Source organism: Glandiceps talaboti, chromosome 10 (genome assembly GCF_964340395.1).
Source record: "Glandiceps talaboti chromosome 10, keGlaTala1.1, whole genome shotgun sequence".
NCBI classification, from domain to species: Eukaryota; Metazoa; Hemichordata; class Enteropneusta; family Spengelidae; genus Glandiceps; species Glandiceps talaboti.
In genome coordinates, this window is record NC_135558.1 from 142341 (window position 1) to 162792 (window position 20452).

General features: G+C 35.7%; 1 protein-coding gene across 1 annotated transcript; it reads right to left on the minus strand.

The window, feature by feature from the left end:
- Positions 1 to 248: 248 nt before the first annotated feature.
- Positions 249 to 20162, minus strand: LOC144441060 (long-chain fatty acid transport protein 4-like). The gene is made up of 11 exons (XM_078130578.1): positions 19930 to 20162; positions 15088 to 15476; positions 10494 to 10649; positions 8893 to 8962; positions 8099 to 8300; positions 6820 to 6969; positions 6171 to 6360; positions 5575 to 5712; positions 2397 to 2561; positions 1095 to 1241; positions 249 to 416 (listed from the first exon to the last, which is right to left on the minus strand). The coding sequence occupies exons 1-11, from the start codon at positions 20160 to 20162 to the stop codon at positions 259 to 261; spliced, it is 1998 nt and encodes a 665-aa protein (XP_077986704.1). The 3' UTR covers positions 249 to 258.
- Between the last annotated feature and the right edge of the window lie 290 nt (positions 20163 to 20452).

A 20452-nucleotide genomic window follows, 5' to 3' on the forward strand; every position in this document is an offset into this window, starting at 1 on the left:
CAGATTATGTGTCCAATAATTCCTGACAACTACACTACTTTTTTGTTAAATGTGTTTGAATGATTACAAATTATACATCAAAGTAAGAAAACAACAAGTCATCAAGTTATTGCCATGGAAACGTAGAAAAAAATTAACAAAGCTGCTCCACTATAAATTTTGTAATGCAACCCTCTTGGAGTTAGGAATATACATCTGAATAAGTTTGTTATGTTAATGTAATAATTATCACATGCAAGTCACCTGATACCAGTTCATTTACATCCTGATTTTACCAGAAGAGATATCATTGTATGCTTCTTTATTGAGTTCTTTGTATTCTCCACTTCGCACCTCCATGTAAAACAACTTATCAGTCACTATGTTAGGATTAAAGGCTTCTCTCTTTAAATCTCCCTTTATCAGCTTGAAAGTACCTGTCCACAGAACAAATGAAAATATGTCAGATTTATGTCTCAGAAATAGTTGTTATGAAGGGAACAGTTGTTCACAAATGCTAATTTCCTCATTTTGTGTTGATTCTTTAATTTATAATGACAATATTCTTCTGTCATTGGTGTTCACACAAAAATATTTTTGAAAAACGAAACAATCACAGGAGATCACTTCCATTCCAATAGCAACTGAATATACTTCATCAAAGTGAAAAAAAAAAAGATGTTGGAGAAACATTGTATTCTTGTCATCAGACAGACAAAACATAATATTTGGCCACTGGAAGTGTTGTTTATGTTCACGAGCAAGTGTGAAATAACATATTAAAAAAGCATGCCAATAAACATGGCATCATTCTTTCCTTTGCACCATTATATAACATGAGTTCAAAGAGTGTTGTCCTCTCTGTTTTTTAAATGTACTTCTGGCTTTTTCAAACTTCACTTACTACTATTGCCATGTTAGTGAGGACAAATATTTCCACAATTTTTTCTTAATCTGTTATAACACCAATCCACAGCACATCCGTAGAAAATGGCTGTGAAGTATTTTAATGTAACCTGTGGTTCATTGACTACAATAGGTTGATAAAAGGTGACACATTTTATATGTTGACAAGCAGTAAATCAAACACTTCCTGGTTGCAATACTCAACAGACCTGTTGTATCTACACTTTCCATTAATCTCAGAAACATCGGTCTTGCATAGCTTGGAAGTTGTTGTTTGAGATCATGAGACAAAATGCTAAGATCCAACGTATTGGTATCATCCACTATGGCAGCCATACCACAACGACCTTCAACACCTACACAGGTAATATAAAACATGTCTTATTTAGTTATTAAGAACCTTGCAGTTTGGCCATTACAGTTTACACATTCTCGCAAACCAGAGCTGATATTTCTTCTTGGTGGTGTTTCTTGGATGATGCCATAAAAGAGGCTGTGGTTTATGATGGCTTAACCACTTGGCCCCTGACAACCGACTGCAGTGGTAAGAGGCAAGTGGCTTAACCACTTGGCCCCCGACAACCGACCGCAGTGGTAAGAGGCAAGTGGCTTAACCACTTGGCCCCCGACAACCGACCGCAGTGGTAAGAGGTAAGTGGCTTAACCACTTGGCCCCCGACAACCGACCACAGTGGTAAGAGGCAAGTGGCTTAACCACTTGGCCCCCGACAACTGACCGCAGTGGTAAGAGGCAAGTGGCTTAACCACTTGGCCCCCGACAACCGACCGCAGTGGTAAGAGGCAAGTGGCTTAACCACTTGGCCCCCGACAACCGACTGCAGTGGTAAGAGGCAAGTGGCTTAACCACTTGGCCCCCGACAACCGACTGCAGTGGTAAGAGGCAAGTGGCTTAACCACTTGGCCCCCGACAACCGACCGCAGTGGTAAGAGGCAAGTGGCTTAACCACTTGGCCCCCAACAACCGACTGCAGTGGTAAGAGGCAAGTGGCTTAACAATCTCTCAGATGAAGGATTGAAAATTTGTGTGTGTGTGTCAAAATTGTTATTTACACCTGAATACTGGTAAAAATTGGTTTTACATTTCTAAAGTAAGGGTTAATGTCATGCTTTTATCTGTGTTTTTTTTTTTTTTTTGGTTTGTTTGTTTGTTTGTTTGTTTGTTTGTTTGTTTGTTTGTTTGTGTGTTCTGTCTGTCTGTCTGGCTATTTGTCTGTCTGTGAACACAATATCTCTAAAACTACATTCTGTTTACATCTGGTTAAAATTTACATTGATTTGCAAGTCATTATTGAGATTCTGCCATGATGCGATGCATTTTCTATTTGAGTAGTATGACCATTATCTTATTTCTAGATTGTACAAAACCATAACTTTATAACTCCTTATTTTCTTTTGTCATAACAAATTACACTTAAAAAGAATGACAAATAGTTTTAATGAATATCAAGTTATCCAGTGTCTTTAATAAAACTAAGGTATGTTTTCCTTACCTGGTATTTCTACACCGTATACGGCTACATCTCTCAGATGAAGTATTCTACTAACAGTGCCTTCTACTTCTGATGTAGAGACATTCTCTCCCTTCCAACGGAATGTATCCCCTGATCTATCCCGGAAGTACATGTATCCAAGTTCATCCATAGTTAGTACATCACCTTTGGAGGATTAAACACATAGAATGATATACACCATCATGACAGAGCAATGACATTATTCAATGTCATTCATAAAAACAGGCAGAATATTTTCAATTTTTTTGATAGCAGATTTCTTTTGGTAGAGACAATGTCTTGTTTTCTTTTGGTAGAGACACACTCTTGAAGTAAGACCTCGGATCTGCACTTTGGGGATTGCCAAATAAAAACAAGCGACCTATCGGTCAGAATAGCTCCGCTGTTTTTTTTTTAATTTAATTTTTTATTTTGGTGACATGTAGAAGTGGTTCAGGTCTTCAGCTCTTCGAGTCACTATGCAGTTTTGTTTTAGCGATGCAATAAAGTGGTTAGTGGTTTCATATGATGTCTCACTATAAAACACATTTTACACAGAAGTTGGTAATGTATTGTACTTTTATACCATAGTCACCATTTTATAACAAAAATCTACTGTTATGAAAAATTGCACAAAATCTCAGAAAAAAATGACTGGGAAATGCACACAAGAAAAAGAAAAAAAGAGGATTTTGAGGTTGGCTATAAGTAATTCCAGTGTCTTACAGCTGTAACCCTGGAAAATTTTAATGAAGAATGAAATAAACTAGGGATCTAAAATATTTGAGGCAATTTGAATTTCAATTTTCTAACAAATTTACAAAGTCAACAACATTCAACTTGTTCTAGTTGTGGTAGATATATATAGGGAAGAAATGTATTAATCGCCATCTTAGTTTCCGTACGGCGACAATCTCAAGTACCCGGAAGAGAGTCATTCTCAGCCATACGTTACGGTAACACTCGTTCATGTTCGGTTACCTTTCACAAAGAAAACACAACGAAATGGTTGAAATGATCTTTTTTTAATTTCTTTTCATCACAACAACAAAATCTGCGTGATCAAAAGTGTTGTAAACTAAACCAGAAAGAATTATCGGACTGGCTAAACTTCCCGATGAACTGGAAGGTCCTACTACTTCCAAGTAAGCCTCGATAGTACTATAGTACGTGAGAAAATCGTCTCAAACTAGCGATACAACTTTCAAAATATAACTTGACATGTCTTCATTTGTTAGAGTTATACAATTCAAGACGGGTTTTCACTCGAAAACAACAATTCTGTGAATAATGACAGTGACACTCTGAACGCAGCGATTTCTCGGACGATGTTACCACTGTAACGTATGGCTGACAACGACTTGCTTCCGGGTTAGTCCCTCGTGCATACGGGTGGATTGTCGGCGATTAATACATACATGTACATCGTCTGATATTTTAATTCACAGTGTTTTTTGTGACCGGCGCCTGTCAGCAGACTCTGCCATTTTTTTCACCATTCCATTGTATTTAAACCTTGTACTTGACATTTCGCAATATTTATAATTCTCAACAAAATACCTCAACATGCCTCACTTCGCTCGTACTCAAAGCAGCCCCGCACGTAGTCCTGCTTGCATACGGAGGAATTCGGGACTCACATTGTCCCTCCCCCTCCGGTGTTTAGAGTCAAGTCAGTAATACAGACTCGTGCACCCGAGGACTACCCCGCGCGGTATGATCACTGACACTGATGACATGATGAGAGAGAACCTTTTCGGATTTACATGTAAAACGGGGAAAGATACGCAAAACATAATGCAAAGTCTGAAGCCAAATTAAAGTTGTAATTATTTTAATTATTTTTACTTGCCAAATATTTGCATTTTGGAAAGGCAAGACACGTTCATGTCGTTTAACTTTACATGTGAACTGTCGGCCATATTTAAACTTCAACCGCATGCCTGGCATGCCCTTCCTTACGCAAGTTGTCTGAATTCTGGTTCACTGTCATTCCAAATTGCACGACAATATAGAATAAACCACAAGTTACATGTTATCTGAAAACATCACACTTTTATAGTGGGTCTGAAGTGTGATTTTAGTGAGTACTAAGAACGTCCTGTGTTGATACTCAAGATACTTGCTGTGGAAAATCGCTCGGTCGAATGAGGTCACCTTCAGCTTCTGGTCGAATCAGGATAGAGTATGCAAATGAGGATGTTGCGGATTGGCTGATAATGTAGAAGGGTGCAGAATTGGATTTGAAGTTTACAACCCTGTTTCGAACAAACGCTTGTCATTTGGGCGCCCAATGCGTAGAATTATGACTATAGCACATATTACATTGCTTGTTTGACGTCAATAGTGTCTTTTGAAAAGTGGCAGTTTACTTAAAGTCTCGTCGACTGATTTCCAATATGGCGTCGGTCATTATGCTCATTAACATATTCATTTTTTTTTCAAATTACAAAAAAAAAATCATAAAAAATAAAAATGAGGATGTGCTGACTTGAAATTAACAAATCTGAGTAAGCTACCCCCTGCGCATCAACACGCCAGATATCAAAGCAATCTAATAAGAGGTTTTCAAGGAGTTGATGAAAATGACATTTTATGAAAAAAAATCATAAAAAATTGAAAATGGCACAGATCAACTTGGCATGAACAAATCTGAATAGCCTCCCCCCAGGGAACATGCACACCAAATATCGAAGAATTCCGACTGTCACTTATGGAGTAGATAGTAAAAATATAAAAGTTTGACGGACACCTATGATTCACTCTACTCTCTATACCTCAATACCCACCTATACCTAAAGCTACGCTTTCAGCTTTCGCTGACAGCGGAGCTAATAAAAGGTGATGAGGACCTTCTGTCTGGACTAGCGCCCTCAATGACAACATTCGGCTACCTTTAAAGTGAGCAGGTTAGCCCAAGGGTCTAGCAACTAGACTAGCAGACATGGTACTTTGACTAAGCAAATGATATGGGCTTGGCAAATTGCCAGAGTGAAGTTTGATCCAATTATAAGAAAAACAATAAGCCTCACATTTACACATTGCTTTAATATATAATTCAATTGAAATTCCATCAGGATGAATGTTTATTTCATGTTCATTGGAGAAGTTGATTGTTGTGAAACATAGTCATGTTGAAATGTGTAATCAATATATTGCCAACATTTAACCAACTTACCAGACAAAAATACCATGTCACCTTTCCTAAACACATTGTGTCCAACTTTCTTTGTTGTTGCCTTTGGATCAACATATCCATGAAATTCTCTAGTTGGATCACCTTTGATGATCTTACCAACAAGTTCACCTGGTTGACCTAGATATGGGGACACAAACAAATGACAGGATGATACAGAGACTACCAGGTATATGGTATCAAAACTAAGCAAACTCTGATGCAAGGGACTGTGGGATTATTTGTAGTTGTGGTAGAACCTAATCTGGGGTGAACGAATAGATAGCCCTCTTGGAATGGTGTGAGTACCAAAACTAGATTATTTGTGTTCACAAACAATGAGACAATTTGTGAGGTGATTGATTTATCTTACTGATTAAATAACACAGTTCCACGATGTACCTTTCAAGATGACACTTTTGTAAGGTCTACTTTCTCAAATACATTAAATTGTGTTTCCTGAACCAAAAATACTATAAATTTAGTGGAAAGAAAGGATATTGAGTTTTCAGAACACTGACTACATGTACACAAAATATTAGAACTTTGTGGATGTAAACTAATTCTCTTAACTTACAATGTATTCGATACCAACTCACCTGGTTCACATTGTTGGCATAAACCAGTCCTAGGGTCTCTTACCAACTCTCCACTGTCCTCATCAACAAGAACTAATTTGATTGGATAAGCCCAGGGTACAATCCGCGAATTGAAACCTACTGCACCTGGTTTGCCATCAATATTGACAATATTTGCATTTCCCTCTGTTGATCCATAAAATTCAGCAATCTAGAAAAAAAACCAAGGTATAAAATATGTTGGTGGTAGATTAAGTTTTAAACTCCATAACCTTATCAATATGAAATGGTGAATTTACCCAACATGAAGATGGTGGACATCCCTGTTTGAAGGCACAAATAGCCATATTCACCCTGTAATATTTTTATAACATGCTGAGGAAAGGTTTATTATATGATGGGAAGTGTATACTGAATTTTGTATTTACAATTTCCGTTCAGTTCAACTGTGATTTAGACGAGATACCAATTTGTAGCCCATGTGAATATAAACACTTAACTTACCAGATAGCATCGAGATTGTTCCTACATGAAACAATGGCAAAGTTAGGTACACTGAAGTATGTTATAAAAGCTTTATCTACCTAGCAAATATCCAAGGTATTCTGATCTGAAATTATTGTACAATTGCATATATTATTGAGAAATGGAATCTTGGCAGGTTACTCACCTGTGGAATATTGAATCTTTTGACAAATGTATCCCATATCTGGGGTCTGAGACCATTGCCGATAGCCATCCTGATTCTGTGTTGTTGTTCTGCTGCCTTCGTTGGTTGTGCCAGTAAATAACGACAAATCTCACCAATGTACTGAATTATCTGTAGGGTAGGCACAATGAATTGTCTGATTTTCTTACAAGCATACAGATTGATATGGCAGTTTAACAACAGGTACATGTACCACACTGTACAATACCAACAATACTCTCTGATTTGTACTATTGAATGTCATCTCCTTCAAATCAGACAAATCTCACCCATGAAGCCATGGATTCTATAAAACATTGTTGACATTTATGAAGCATAGAATTGCCACTAATGAGTTTCTGAATACCCACTTTATCGGTTCTGCTATCAATGATTTATTATAGAAGGAGATACCAATTTTTAGAAACTTGTCAACAGATTTTCTTGAAAGACATGCAGAATATTTGCAAGGAAACTAAGGAAAATATGTGCACCTGTTGATGATGATATTTTATTTAGTACTTTGGCCACTGGCCTATAGTAGTAGTACAAACTAAACAAATAATCATAGAGAGACACTGGCGGGTTCACTCAAAAAAAAATATCATCATCATCAATATATGCACCTGTTATGATATAGATTCTCTGATAGGTATAACAAAAGAAATTTATATATTAAAACTCTTCATACAAAACTGGCTAACCAAGTTAGTGATACTTTGACATTGAAAAGTGTTTTATTAAGAGTACATGTTTAATTTAGTTTTTTAGTACATTTTTATACAACATTTACAACTTTATTTTTGATTGCTTGGCATACTTTTGTTACATATTATTTAAACATAATTATTATCCTTAAAATGTTAAAAAGTGTGGGGTTTTTGAAGAAGTTATAAAATAAAGAACCTCCAAGCATACCAATCAGGGAGAGTTATGGGTAAGATATTGTACAGTGTACCATGGCTATAATATATGATATCATTTTTATGGCAATTGATAACCAAGTGAGGTGTTGAGAGTGATAAAGAGTGCCCTCATTGACAAATCTTTTATTCTACTCCATGTATTATAATTTATGATCAGACAGTACACAATACTAATCCTACCATAGAGGGCAGCATTTTTGCATATTGGCAGGGAAGTTAATTTTGATATTTAATGGACATGTAGATATTTGAGAATTTGGCCCTTGATTATTGATATCACTACAATCTAAACAGCTACCATGATGTTATTAGTACAAGAAATCATTCATACTTACAGTACAATTGTATTCAATACAATCATCCCAGAATCGACTGGCAGAGAATTTCTTCCTGATCACAGTAGTTACCCCATTGATAATGGTTTGTCCAGCACCAACAATGCCCCCAGCTGAGTGATACAATGGTAGTGTACAGTATATGACATCATCAGGTCTCATATGGAAACATTTATACATACCATCGGCCATGTATACAAATCTAGGGATGAAATTATAAAATCAATCAGTTCTAAAATGTCTAGTTTGATTATGTTCACTTAGAAGTGATTCAAACACTGCAATTTTGCAAAAATGTATACAAAATCAAAAACACAAATATATATTACATAAATACATACTACTAGTAAGTTGTTATTATACATAGCCAATAACCTCTAGCCCCCCCCCCCCCCCCCCCACACACACACACACAAACACAAACACACACACCCTTTGATTCAATGTGTAGGCCTGTTGTTTCACAAGTTGACTTTTTACCATAACGTTTTGACAGCCGGATATTATGAATGAATGAAAAGCTATTTTTGTTTCAAATGAATACGGACACTATATTGTGAACATTCTTGGATATTTGACCTTCATGTTTTAACAGAATGGAGACAGTTTTATTCACACTTTTGTTTTTTTTTAATGTATTTGACTAGTTGTTTCAAATCATGTGTTTGACCATAGACAGTGGAGGGGATATTGAGGGGATTTCTCCTCCAATGTCTATGGTTTGACCTTGATTTGACATCAGTAACAGCTGCAGGGGATAACGGTTTTAGCATTTTCAGATTTAAATATCCTACCTTGCATGAGTAATTATGGCTGCCTTTGGCAACCCTGTTGTTCCCGAGGTATAGATATAAAATAATTTGTCTGTGGAGAGAAAAAAACATATGGTTAAGAGTTTTAAAGACACAACAGGGGTATTTATATAATTTAAAGGGCATAGTGGGCAATCTATGCCAATACAGGAAATTGAAACAGCCATACATGTTGAGCATTGCCACAGAGGTTTAGTTTTTTCCCAATTTTTCTTCCCCACAAAATGTGTGACATCTTGTTTTTGTACAAACTGTTTTTGAATGCCTAAAGATTGCAAATTTATACAAAACAAACTCTGACATTATTCATGTTGTTGGTGTTATAGAGCATAAAATCTATGGAAACAGAGCCTAACCATAAAATCAGCCATTTTGTCCCCTGGGTGACTCTGTTATTCCATTAGTAAATCCATGGTTATTCTCAAAGTTAAATTACAAATACTTCCATTATCTGTGTTACTTTGTGTGTCTCTTTTCTGTCACAACACGTATAGATATAACTACAGTACTCTTAGAGGACAGTTTTGTTATTTATTCTTCATATAGTACTTGTACATCCTGAAGTACTGTCGAATATGATATTTTTAAGGGATTTAATTTTCAATGAAAAGAGAGATTGGCTGTTTTTCTTGAACGTCATCTTCACTTATTTTGGAAGTTAAGCATGATAAATACTTATGAGTAAAATGTATTTTCAAGGGGATTTTCAGCAGAAAACAACACCAGCAAAAAGTGAAAATTTAGTATTTCACAGTATACATGTATTGAATCACCTACAGGTTAAAGACCTATGATTCAATCCCATTATCTTATCAGTTAAAGGCCTATGTTTCAATCCTACATTCTAACAGTATTATCTCATCAGTTAAATACCTAATTTTCAATCCCAGGTTCTTACATTAGTATTAGCTTATCAGTTAAAGATCCATGTTTCAATCCCAGATTCTTACATTAGCATTATCTTATCAGTTAAAGATCCATGTTTCAAACAGAGGTTCTTACATTAGCATTAGCTTATCAGTTAAAGTCCCATGTTTCAATCCCAGGTTCTTACATTAGCATTAGCTTATCAGTTAAAGACCAATGATTCAATCCCAGGTTCTTACATTAGCATTAGCTTATCAGTTAAAGTCCCATGTTTCAATCCCAGATTCTTACATTAGCATTATCTTATCAGTTAAAGATCCATGTTTCAAACAGAGGTTCTTACATTAGCATTAGCTTATCAGTTAAAGTCCCATGTTTCAATCCCAGGTTCTTACATTAGCATTAGCTTATCAGTTAAAGACCCATGTTTCAATCCCAGGTGCTTACATTAGCATTAGCTTATCAGTTAAAGACCCATGTTTCAATTCCAGGTTCTTACATTAGCGTTAGCTTATCAGTCATGCCTTGGGATTAGATAGGATGATTCTTTCGTTCAAGGCAAATTTCTCCAAACCCAAAATTGTAAAAGTGTATATGTAAATACATGATTAATAAATACCACTTATCAAAGTACTCATACTTATACATTGTACATGATGTGAACAAAAAATGAAGACAAAATTTGTTTCCATGATTACAGTACCAAGCCCACTCACCTGTCAGAAGTCTATTAGGCACAACTGGAGCTGGTATTGATGATGATTTTTGAAGTTTATGATCTAAATCTACAGCTGATAATGTCTCATTTTTATATTCTCCACTACAAAATAGCACCATCTGTTTGGGTATCAAATTCTTCACATCACGAATAGCTGTTCAAAAAGACCAGAAAATGCAAAATTCAGTTAAATTTCTATAACTGGTATTCATGAGCAAATTGTGATGTAACTAATGACAAAAACATATTGAAGAGAATGCTTAGGAATTAGCAGTTGCAGATTGTTTCAGCAATGCTATATGTATGGAAATCCATGTCTGTTTTATAAGATTGCTGCTCTCTGTTAATACTGGGGTTCCCAAAATATGGCAAAACACTGCATTGTGATGAGGCTAACTGAGGGCTAACTAACTCAAATTTTTCATCCAAAGTATTGAGAACTTCCTCTGACCATTGACCAATTACAAAGTCTTTCAATCTCATACTCAATGGTCTCTGAATCAGCATCATTGTTTACCATCATGGTTTGGAATGGACATCCTGCATTTAAAACTTCACCACGTTTTACATTTAAATACCAGGGTTCTAACTGTGACATCATAGCAAAACACTGAACAAAATTTGCACAAACACTTGGGTAAAAAAAATTTGCTTTGATTACACAGCATTTGACTTTTGACAGTGTGAAAATAGTTCTGAGTCTGATCACATCAAGTTGGCTAAAATTACATCATTCAGAAGTTACACACTCCAGATTAAGATACCTTTTTGTAGAGTTCAATTACTAAATGTTACGTGTATACGGTCACTGAGTGATTTAATTGCAATTATTTTCTTAAATTAATTTGCAAATAAGGCAAACGCTGTGTATGTCAATAGAACCAATCAAAAGAAGCAGGTTGTATCGTATCAACAGAATGTTCATAGAAAATGACATCTGTTCACTACCGGAATGAAGAAGAGAACTTTGCCTCATTCCCTTGTTCAAAGTTGGTTGGGCCTTATAAATATGAATCATGACACATATCTCATACCACAAAGACCACAGCAGACAATCAAACCAAGGAACTTTGCAGATTACCAACACAGCAACAGTATGGAAAAGTACACAACAAATGGCAACAGCTGCTTCCAAATACTTCACTCATATACAGACATTTACAGGAACTCAATTTTTCCCAAGGACATTTACAGACTGGAACAAACGAGACAATTATTAGGTTACATACATGGATCGGTGGATGCCTTCAAGGCATGATCCATGCAGTGTACTTGTAACTAAGTGTTTTGCCCGCCTCATCCAATGATTATATACCAGCAGTGTTTTAGCTAAGGTTAGGTAACCCTGGTAACAGAAAGGAGGAATGGGGTACAAGTTGCTAGTTGCTGGTTTCCCATACACTTTACCATACTTTTGTCTGGGAACCCTAGTAAAATGACTGGGCGGGAAAACCAGTAGATTTTACCTAGTTACCACCCTTACCAAAAACACTGACCAGTGAATGGTTTCTTCAATGTATTTACACTGATGCTGATGTAACTACATGTAGAGAAGACAAATTTATTGCCATCAAAGATATGTATTTAACATTAACATTTGAATATACAAATTACCATAAGTTTACTGACAGTCCCTCCATCATGGGACTGGGGTTTATATACTCAAACTTTTATGATTTTCATTCAAAGTAATAAATACAGCTTATAAACTCAGTTCGTGCCACATTTCGATTTTGTCCTGACAGACACCTGTCATAGCAAGACCAAGATTTTACAAAATAGACCAAACAAGATGAGACATTCATAAGAGTTCAAAGGTTAAAGTTCAACTCAAGGTAAGTCAGTACTGGTTTCTGTTGCTGTATGAGTCAGCTTTAACAAATTGATACATTAAGTAAACACTATAGAATATCATTATCATTACATGTTTTTGATAGTGATAAAGCAAGCAAACCTGGGTCAAAGGTTAAAGGTCAGCTAAAGGGTTCAACTGTACATGTAAGGGTTCAACTGTACAAATAAACTCACTATTAGCTTAGATAAAACCAATTACATGATCATCAAAACCCAACAGAGACAGGTAAATGCTAATGGTTCCCTGGCTATTGGCAACACAACTATAGAAAGTGTATCCTCAGCCACATACTTGGGTGTCTCAATTGACCCATCATTAACTTGGAAATCTCATGTTGAGAAAGTACGTAGCAAGGTTAGTCCTATAGTAGGCATTATCTCACGTATCCGTCATTATGTTCCAAAATCAGTTCTTCTTTTAATTTATAACAGCCTCATCCTGCCCCAATTCAGCTATTGTATAGAAATCTGGGGAAATACATATTCGACCACTTTGAAACCTCTCCTTCTTCTTCAAAAGAAGCTTGTCAGACTTATATCTTTCTCTGGTTTCGATGCCCCCTCCACTCCCCTGTTTTCCCGACTTGGTATTCTTAATATCCATAAGCTTTGTAAACAATATTCCTGTTTGTTCTTATTTGACCTCAATAACAGTCATTACGCCCGTAATCTTCACCATTACATACCCCAACCCGTGCCTCACAATTACTTAACACGTTCATGTCTCAGTGGAAACCTGCCAGTCCCTAAGGTAAAGCTCACGGTCAGCAAACACAACTTCAAATATGCTTGTACTCAGCACTGGAATTCACTCCCAACAACAATAAAACTTATTTCTAATAGACACCAATTCAAAAAACAGTTAAAAATGCATCTTTTCACAGAGTAATGTTTTTTTTTTGTAACTTGCCAAATGTTCCTTTGTACTTAGACTTATCCGCATTTTCCAATTAGCCCTCTAGTCACATTGTATTCATTTTCACATTTCTTGTAAATAGTAGTTTTTAGTAGTTACAATGTATTTCACTATTTCTCGTATCAAGTATTATAATTTAAGTAGTAGGTTGGATCATGGACACGACTAGGCATGCTTACCTATTTCCATGGTCCCCACCAGAGTTAATATATTTTATTAGCATTTTTTTTTTGTATTCGAACTTTTGTCTTTTCTTTCGTTATTGTTTAACTTTGGTGAAATAAAGATTCATTCATTCATACTAGCTTCCATGGCTGTAAGCCAGCTTTAACAACTTGAGTATTCAAACAGCATGGATTGTTTTACTATGACAGAACCCCATGACTTGAGAGTGCAAGTGTGTCATACTTGGGGTATTTACAAGTGTTTGCTGTGTTCTCTGTGGAACATACTTTCACAAGCAAGAAGTAAAAGTGCAGAAAACAATGTCAGTGCAAACAGGCGTGCAAGTACCTGACTACCCACACTGACACTCACATGGCATGGGTTCTGTATATTTATCCAAAACAGCAAATTTCCATAAAAATAAGATTGTGTTATCACACAATTTTGTGAACAAGGAACTATCAATGTACTCACTTGCATATCATTGCATACATGTGCAGATATAATGAATAAATGCTTTAAATGTTACACTGCAGTGCTATTGAATAATCAACATGCATTGGTGTAAGTAATAATTGGTAAACGTATAACAATACATCTTTCTATTGTGAAATAAATAGGTCTTAGTGTCAGTCAGTCAAGAATACAAAATGTAGTAACAGTTAACTTCTTGTGGTCAACCTTGAAGTGGGCATAAATGTACATACAACACAAAGATTTGTCTCTTTATATGTGTTGTCATCTGCAGTCATTCAGTGTTTGTTTGTATGTATGTGTTGTCATCTGCAGTCATTCAGTGTTTGTTTGTAGATGTATGTGTTGTCATCTGCAGTCATTCTGATCAGTGTTTGTTTGTAGATGTATGTGTTGTCATCTGCAGTCATTCAGTGTTTGTTTGTAGATGTATGTGTTGTCATCTGCAGTCATTCAGTGTTTGTTTGTAGATGTATGTGTTGTCATCTGCAGTCATTCAGTGTTTGTTTGTAGATGTATGTGTTGTCATCTGCAGTCATTCAGTGTTTGTTTGTATTTGTTGTCATATCTGCAGTCACACAGACTCTTCTTGCGGACAACCTTGCAGTAGGCATACATACAACTACAAATGTATTTCTGTGTGGTTGTATCCAACAGAGCCAGTGAACTGGGCTGCATGTAAACATGAAGAGCAGATCTGTGAAATATTTACTAACAATCAAGTAGCTACCTTTTTAACCTTGAACCAGACATTTATAGTGTTTCTAAAACTAGAGATAACATTATCAAGTCAATACACACTTATGAGTAATCATGAGACACAGTATGACAGCATATGCATTTATCATATTCTGGAAACATTGCACATCAAAAAATACCCTGCCCTTTCTTCATCAGATAAAATATTAACAAAGATTTATTGTTACAGTAGTACATGCATTTCCACACAACAAAGAAACAGTGTCATGTGCTATAAAATTTAAATCACATTGGGAGTCATACGTCATACAATTGTATATCTGGCCCTTGGGGTGCACAGACTGTAATTCCTACGTCAAATAGAAGTTTAAGGAGGCTTTGTCCTACCCATGCACACACATGAGACTACGAAGGGGTTTATAGTATTCCTGAAGACATCCATTTTGGCACCCATCTAATAAATACCTGATTTCAATATACTTACCATCAGTCAATTCTGTTCCATAGATAAGCCCCCTAGCATTTGACACAGCAATGCAATGTGCCAGTGAATCCATTCTGAGATTAAAATTTATCAAAGCACCAATTACGCCAATTTTGGCAAGTCCCAACCACATACAAAGAAACTCTGGTCTGCTTTCCATGAATATAGCAACAACATCATCCTTCTTATAGCCAGCTTCATAGAAGTAGTTAGCCATTCTGTTGGAGTATTCTTCCATTTCTTGATATGTCCATGATCTGCCCTCATACCGTAGAGCTATCTTATGAGGATGTTTAGCGACTAGATCTCTGAAGAAACCTGGTACTAGTTTATTTGTTCTCTTCATTTGCCGAAGTCGTAGCTGTAGACCAATCAGTGCCACCAGCGCTCTGAAACATAAGAGTGATGTGACAGCTAAGTGTATGATTGACAAACTCAACTTTAAGTCCAACCCTTAAGGAATATTTTAATAGATTCTTTTTAATGATTTGAGCATTTTCATTACTGGTAAATGTAGAATTTTACCCTCCATGAGTAAGCTCCTTAAACTTCTAGTTTTGCACTAACATCACACATTTCAAAATTCACAAATGAAAGCATACTACTAGATTTCACAAAATCAGAAAAACTTAATTGATGATTATCTTTAATGTAGTACTACATGTACAATGTATATAAATCTTGATTTGATAATGTTTCTGGACTACTGATTCATGTCGTAGTCTTCCACATTCAAAAACATAGCCCCAACACTAAATCATTGTAGTGACAAAGATATGACTGACCATGCACAGATGCACAGACAGACATTGACACACATAGGTTATTCCTATATAGCCCCCTCCACATACGTTATTCCTATAGCCCCCTCCACATTGTGCCTGTTGGAGCTAAAATTATTATTAAGAGTCACAAAGTTATTGAGAATAATGCCAAATATTTGCCAACATTTCGTTAGCATCTTTAAGGATGTACTACAATGGAATGTCACTTATACCTTGCCAGAAACACATGAAACAACAGTTTCTAGAATTCATACTTTTGAATGACAGTCTCCAGATACATCAATATTTGGTATGGAGGAAAATGTTAGCAGGCATTTAATGAAATCAAAATAACAAAGAAAATAAATAATCAAAATATAGCATACATGTACACTTCTGTAAACTTTTAGTCTATGTTCTTTAGGCCTAAAAAAGATAATTGTTTGGTTCCTGTTACCCGACCCACCTAGTTTTTCACTGCCGACCTTTCAACATTTTTTAACATATTCCAGAAAAAAATAATAAAATCTCGAAAATTGTGAAGTCTCGCGAGAAATAGTGGATGTGGAAACTGACATCAACTTAAAAAAGACAATACAAAACTGTTCTTCCAATCTGTAATGGCTGTACATCTGATGAGAAGAAACCGATAACACAGCAACCATATGGAGAACAACAGAAAACATAACTACCTGAACCAGACACTCGCACATGAAAAAATAAAAATAAAAAATGAAATAAAAAATCTACCTACCCAACCTATTCTAAAATTGAATGTAATCGGAACCACACAAATTTTTTGGGGGCCTTAACCTAATTTATCAAATGCCATGGAAAAATGGTTGAATTTTATCACTGACAATTATGTGTTCCATTGTTTAAACAATAATGTACGCCCTCCCAGCCCATAATGGACGAAAACAAACTTTGAACGACATAATGGGCGAGGCAACAGCCGAGCCCATTATGGAGTGCAAAGTTTGCTTGAGTCCATTATGGACTTGGAGGGCGTACATTATTGTTATTATTTTATAGTTTTGCCAATTCCAGTGAATTTGTAGACCGAGAAACGCAAAACAACGTATAATATACACAGCGCTGAACATCGTCTGCCATGTTCGGCCCGGAAGCTGAATACTAACCATAGCGACACACGTCCGTACACGTACACACACATATACATGTTTCATGAATGCGTTGTATTTTTAAACAGTGGAAATGACAATCATAAGTAACAACATACATTTCGAAAAAATACCTAGTCGTATGAAGAAACAGAACAAATAAGCTTATATTGTTATGCTCGTTCCGGGGCCGCGATGCCCAATAACGGAGTACATTATCAGTAATAATGTACAGCGATGACGTCACAAAATTCACTGGTATTGGTAATGCTATAATATAATATTGTTTAATGGGAAAGTAAAAGACATACACATGTATGACGTACATGAAGTGAGGAAATCAATACTTAAAACCCTAAGGGTTTAAAAAAGAATTAGCAAGAAATCTGAAGGCAAATGTGAAATTTCCAGAGTCTTACAATTGTCATGAAATCTGATCCTTGTGGTAAAACAGCGATGTTTATATTGTCTCAACTTTGAAAAGATCATGACTTGGATCACGATATTCATATGCTTTTACTTGTTCATTAATATTTCAGGTAGTGGATATTGAATTTCACTGATCTGTCATGAAGGAAGAAGGATTCTCAGAACCAGTCAGTTTTGGTGTTGTCTCAAGAGACTGACTAGTTTTACAAAAAAAGTTGTGATGATTTTTACTACTAAAATACACTTCACAGAAACACTTTTCCTTATCAATATGCAAAATGAAGACAATATTTATATGAATATGTAAATTACCTCATTAATATGCAAACTGAAGAATTCAGCTCAATAAATCAATTCCTATTTACAATACAATGTAATGGTACCCTGTGGCTAAAGATGTTTGTTATTCATTCATTCATACTTACAATTTAAATCTGTCTGTGGGGGAAGACAATCAGGGTTTGTGTAACATGTATGCAAACAGCTAATTAGCACATTTTATTTATTTGTCTTTCATATAGAGAAAACATGCAAAAGCACTGTTCTTCCAAAGATTCCTGCTGAAACACTATGTCATACAAAGTTCATTCAAAATATTTATAGTATATCTGAGATCAACAGAGCTAAGTCCACAAAGTGAACCAAAGTTCCAAACAATTAATCAAGGCAATTATGATTCTCAGTACCAGTCAGTGTCACTATCTCAGTTTCTGTACCATGCAGGTACAGAATTCAACACCTAGATGAGTTAATTTGCATATCGCTGATGGGCTCTTCACGATATAAATACAGTCTCATCTACACATCCCCAGATGCATCCCCATTAAATTTCAGCCAATCTGCTCAGTAGTTTTGGAACCATATACTTTTGACAAAAAAGACACATTTTAGCCCTAATTTGCATATCACTGATGGGATCATCAAGTCATGAACAATTCTTAATCTAGAAACACCCTGAAGAACGTTGCAACCAAATTTCAGCCTAATCTGCTCTAGTTTTGGAATTAAAGATTTCTGACCAAAAAGATGTATACATTTTTATACCTAATTTGCATATCACTGATGGGATCATCAAGTCATGAACAATTCTTAATCTAAACACCTCTAAGAACAGTCCAACCGAATTTCAGATCAATTTGCTTAGTAGTTCTGGAGTTTAATTTTTTTAACCAAAAATCACATTTTTTTTACCCAAATCACACACCGGTGGTAAGATCATTTTGATTTGAACAATTTCCCAACTACACACCCAAGGTAATATACCCACCAAATATCATGGCAATCGGTCCAATGGTTTTTTATTTGTTGTTCACACACACGCACACACACACACACACACACACACATGTACATGTACACACACACACACACACACACACACACACACACACACACACACATATACATATACATATACATATACATACACTTCATCATGCCTATAGCACTACTGAACCTTATCAGGTCAGTTGTGCTAAATATCACAATCTTCTTCGATATTACTTGTCAACATGCTTTAAAAGAAATTGGCAATGTGTAAACACTACAGTGTGTCTGTAATAGGCAGGAATTGGCTTGATATACTTGAAACGTTTTGGATAGTGAAAACATGCTTTTGGTGTCAAATGCAAAAAAATATGAACATGTAATTTGGTAGCATACACATTTCTAATATACTTTTCATTCTTAACATGAAACTTACTACTATATACTAGGAAGTTTTATTGACTTCAACAATCAGGTTAGTTATTTTGCCTTTCATCATAACATCAAAACTTAGACTAAACATTGTATTGATTCAGAAAAACGATGCCATTTTAATCAAATACTGAATAAAATGTCAATAGAAATGTACTTTTTTCAGTGCAAGATATCACAAGTATAACATGGTTATTGTGGACTACAAAAATATTTAGACATTATTTTTAATTACTGTAGGATACGAAAATAGAGGAAATTTGCTTTGATTTGCTAAAAAAAATTAATCACTTCATGCATACATTGTAATGTATGTTGAATGTTTTAAAATTAAATTTAGTATTTTTGAAAAGAACTGGTCATCTTTCAAGGAATATAGTACCTTATTTACATTTTTTTAGGTGATAACTGCAGTGTTGGTGTGGCGTCCGTTTCACTAACACTGACAGATAAACAAAATGTAACATTTGTTACATTAATTTTTCTAATTAAAATAAAAAATAAAAGGTACAAAAATTATTGCACCTAGAAATATTATAAATCAACTTGATGATCTCAAGAATTAAAATATTTGATTTTTTGAGTAACTATCACATGACGAAAATCTGTACTGCAGCTCAGACCACTTGAGAACTCTTGTCGGCCCAGACGTAGAAAGTAAATAAAGGCGACGTGTTCATCTTTACTGGCCAAGTGTGAGACCACACTTGAATAAAGAGTTACCCAAGACCCAGTCAGTATCGTTACGAGCAGTTGTTGGGGACGCAAAAAAAATCAGTGTGTGTGTTGCGAAGAGCTGTGAGTGTGAAGTGAATTAGTGAACTTACTTGTAATCTCGGGGGAATGTTCTGACTGCGATCACGACAAACCTCCAGCTGATGATAATATAAACGATGAGGACAGCTAAAATGACATGCCACCAAGTATGACCATTGTATCGTAAAGCTGTGGCCAAGCCGCCCAGTGCAACCGCTTTTAGCACCATCTTCCAACCCGGTAAGGCGTCCACTACACGTCGGAGCAGTCTGGCAGCACTGAACACATTTACCGAAGTAACCATGTGAAATTTTATCTAGGTGTCAACGAACTTTTATCACATGTGTAGGATAATGATTAGGCAGGCAAGGACATGTAACCGTTGCCTGACACCAGACAATTAAAAATGCGCATAGTAATATAGTTCGTGTTAAACTACAGTGTCTCTAAAATACTACCTAAATTAATTTATGACGTACACTATAAAAAATTGAATGATGCAAGGAAAAGTTCATTTGTGTTCAACATTTATCAGAAAACAGAAGACATTTGAAACTTGAAAGTGTATGGTTACATCGACCCTTATTACCGGTG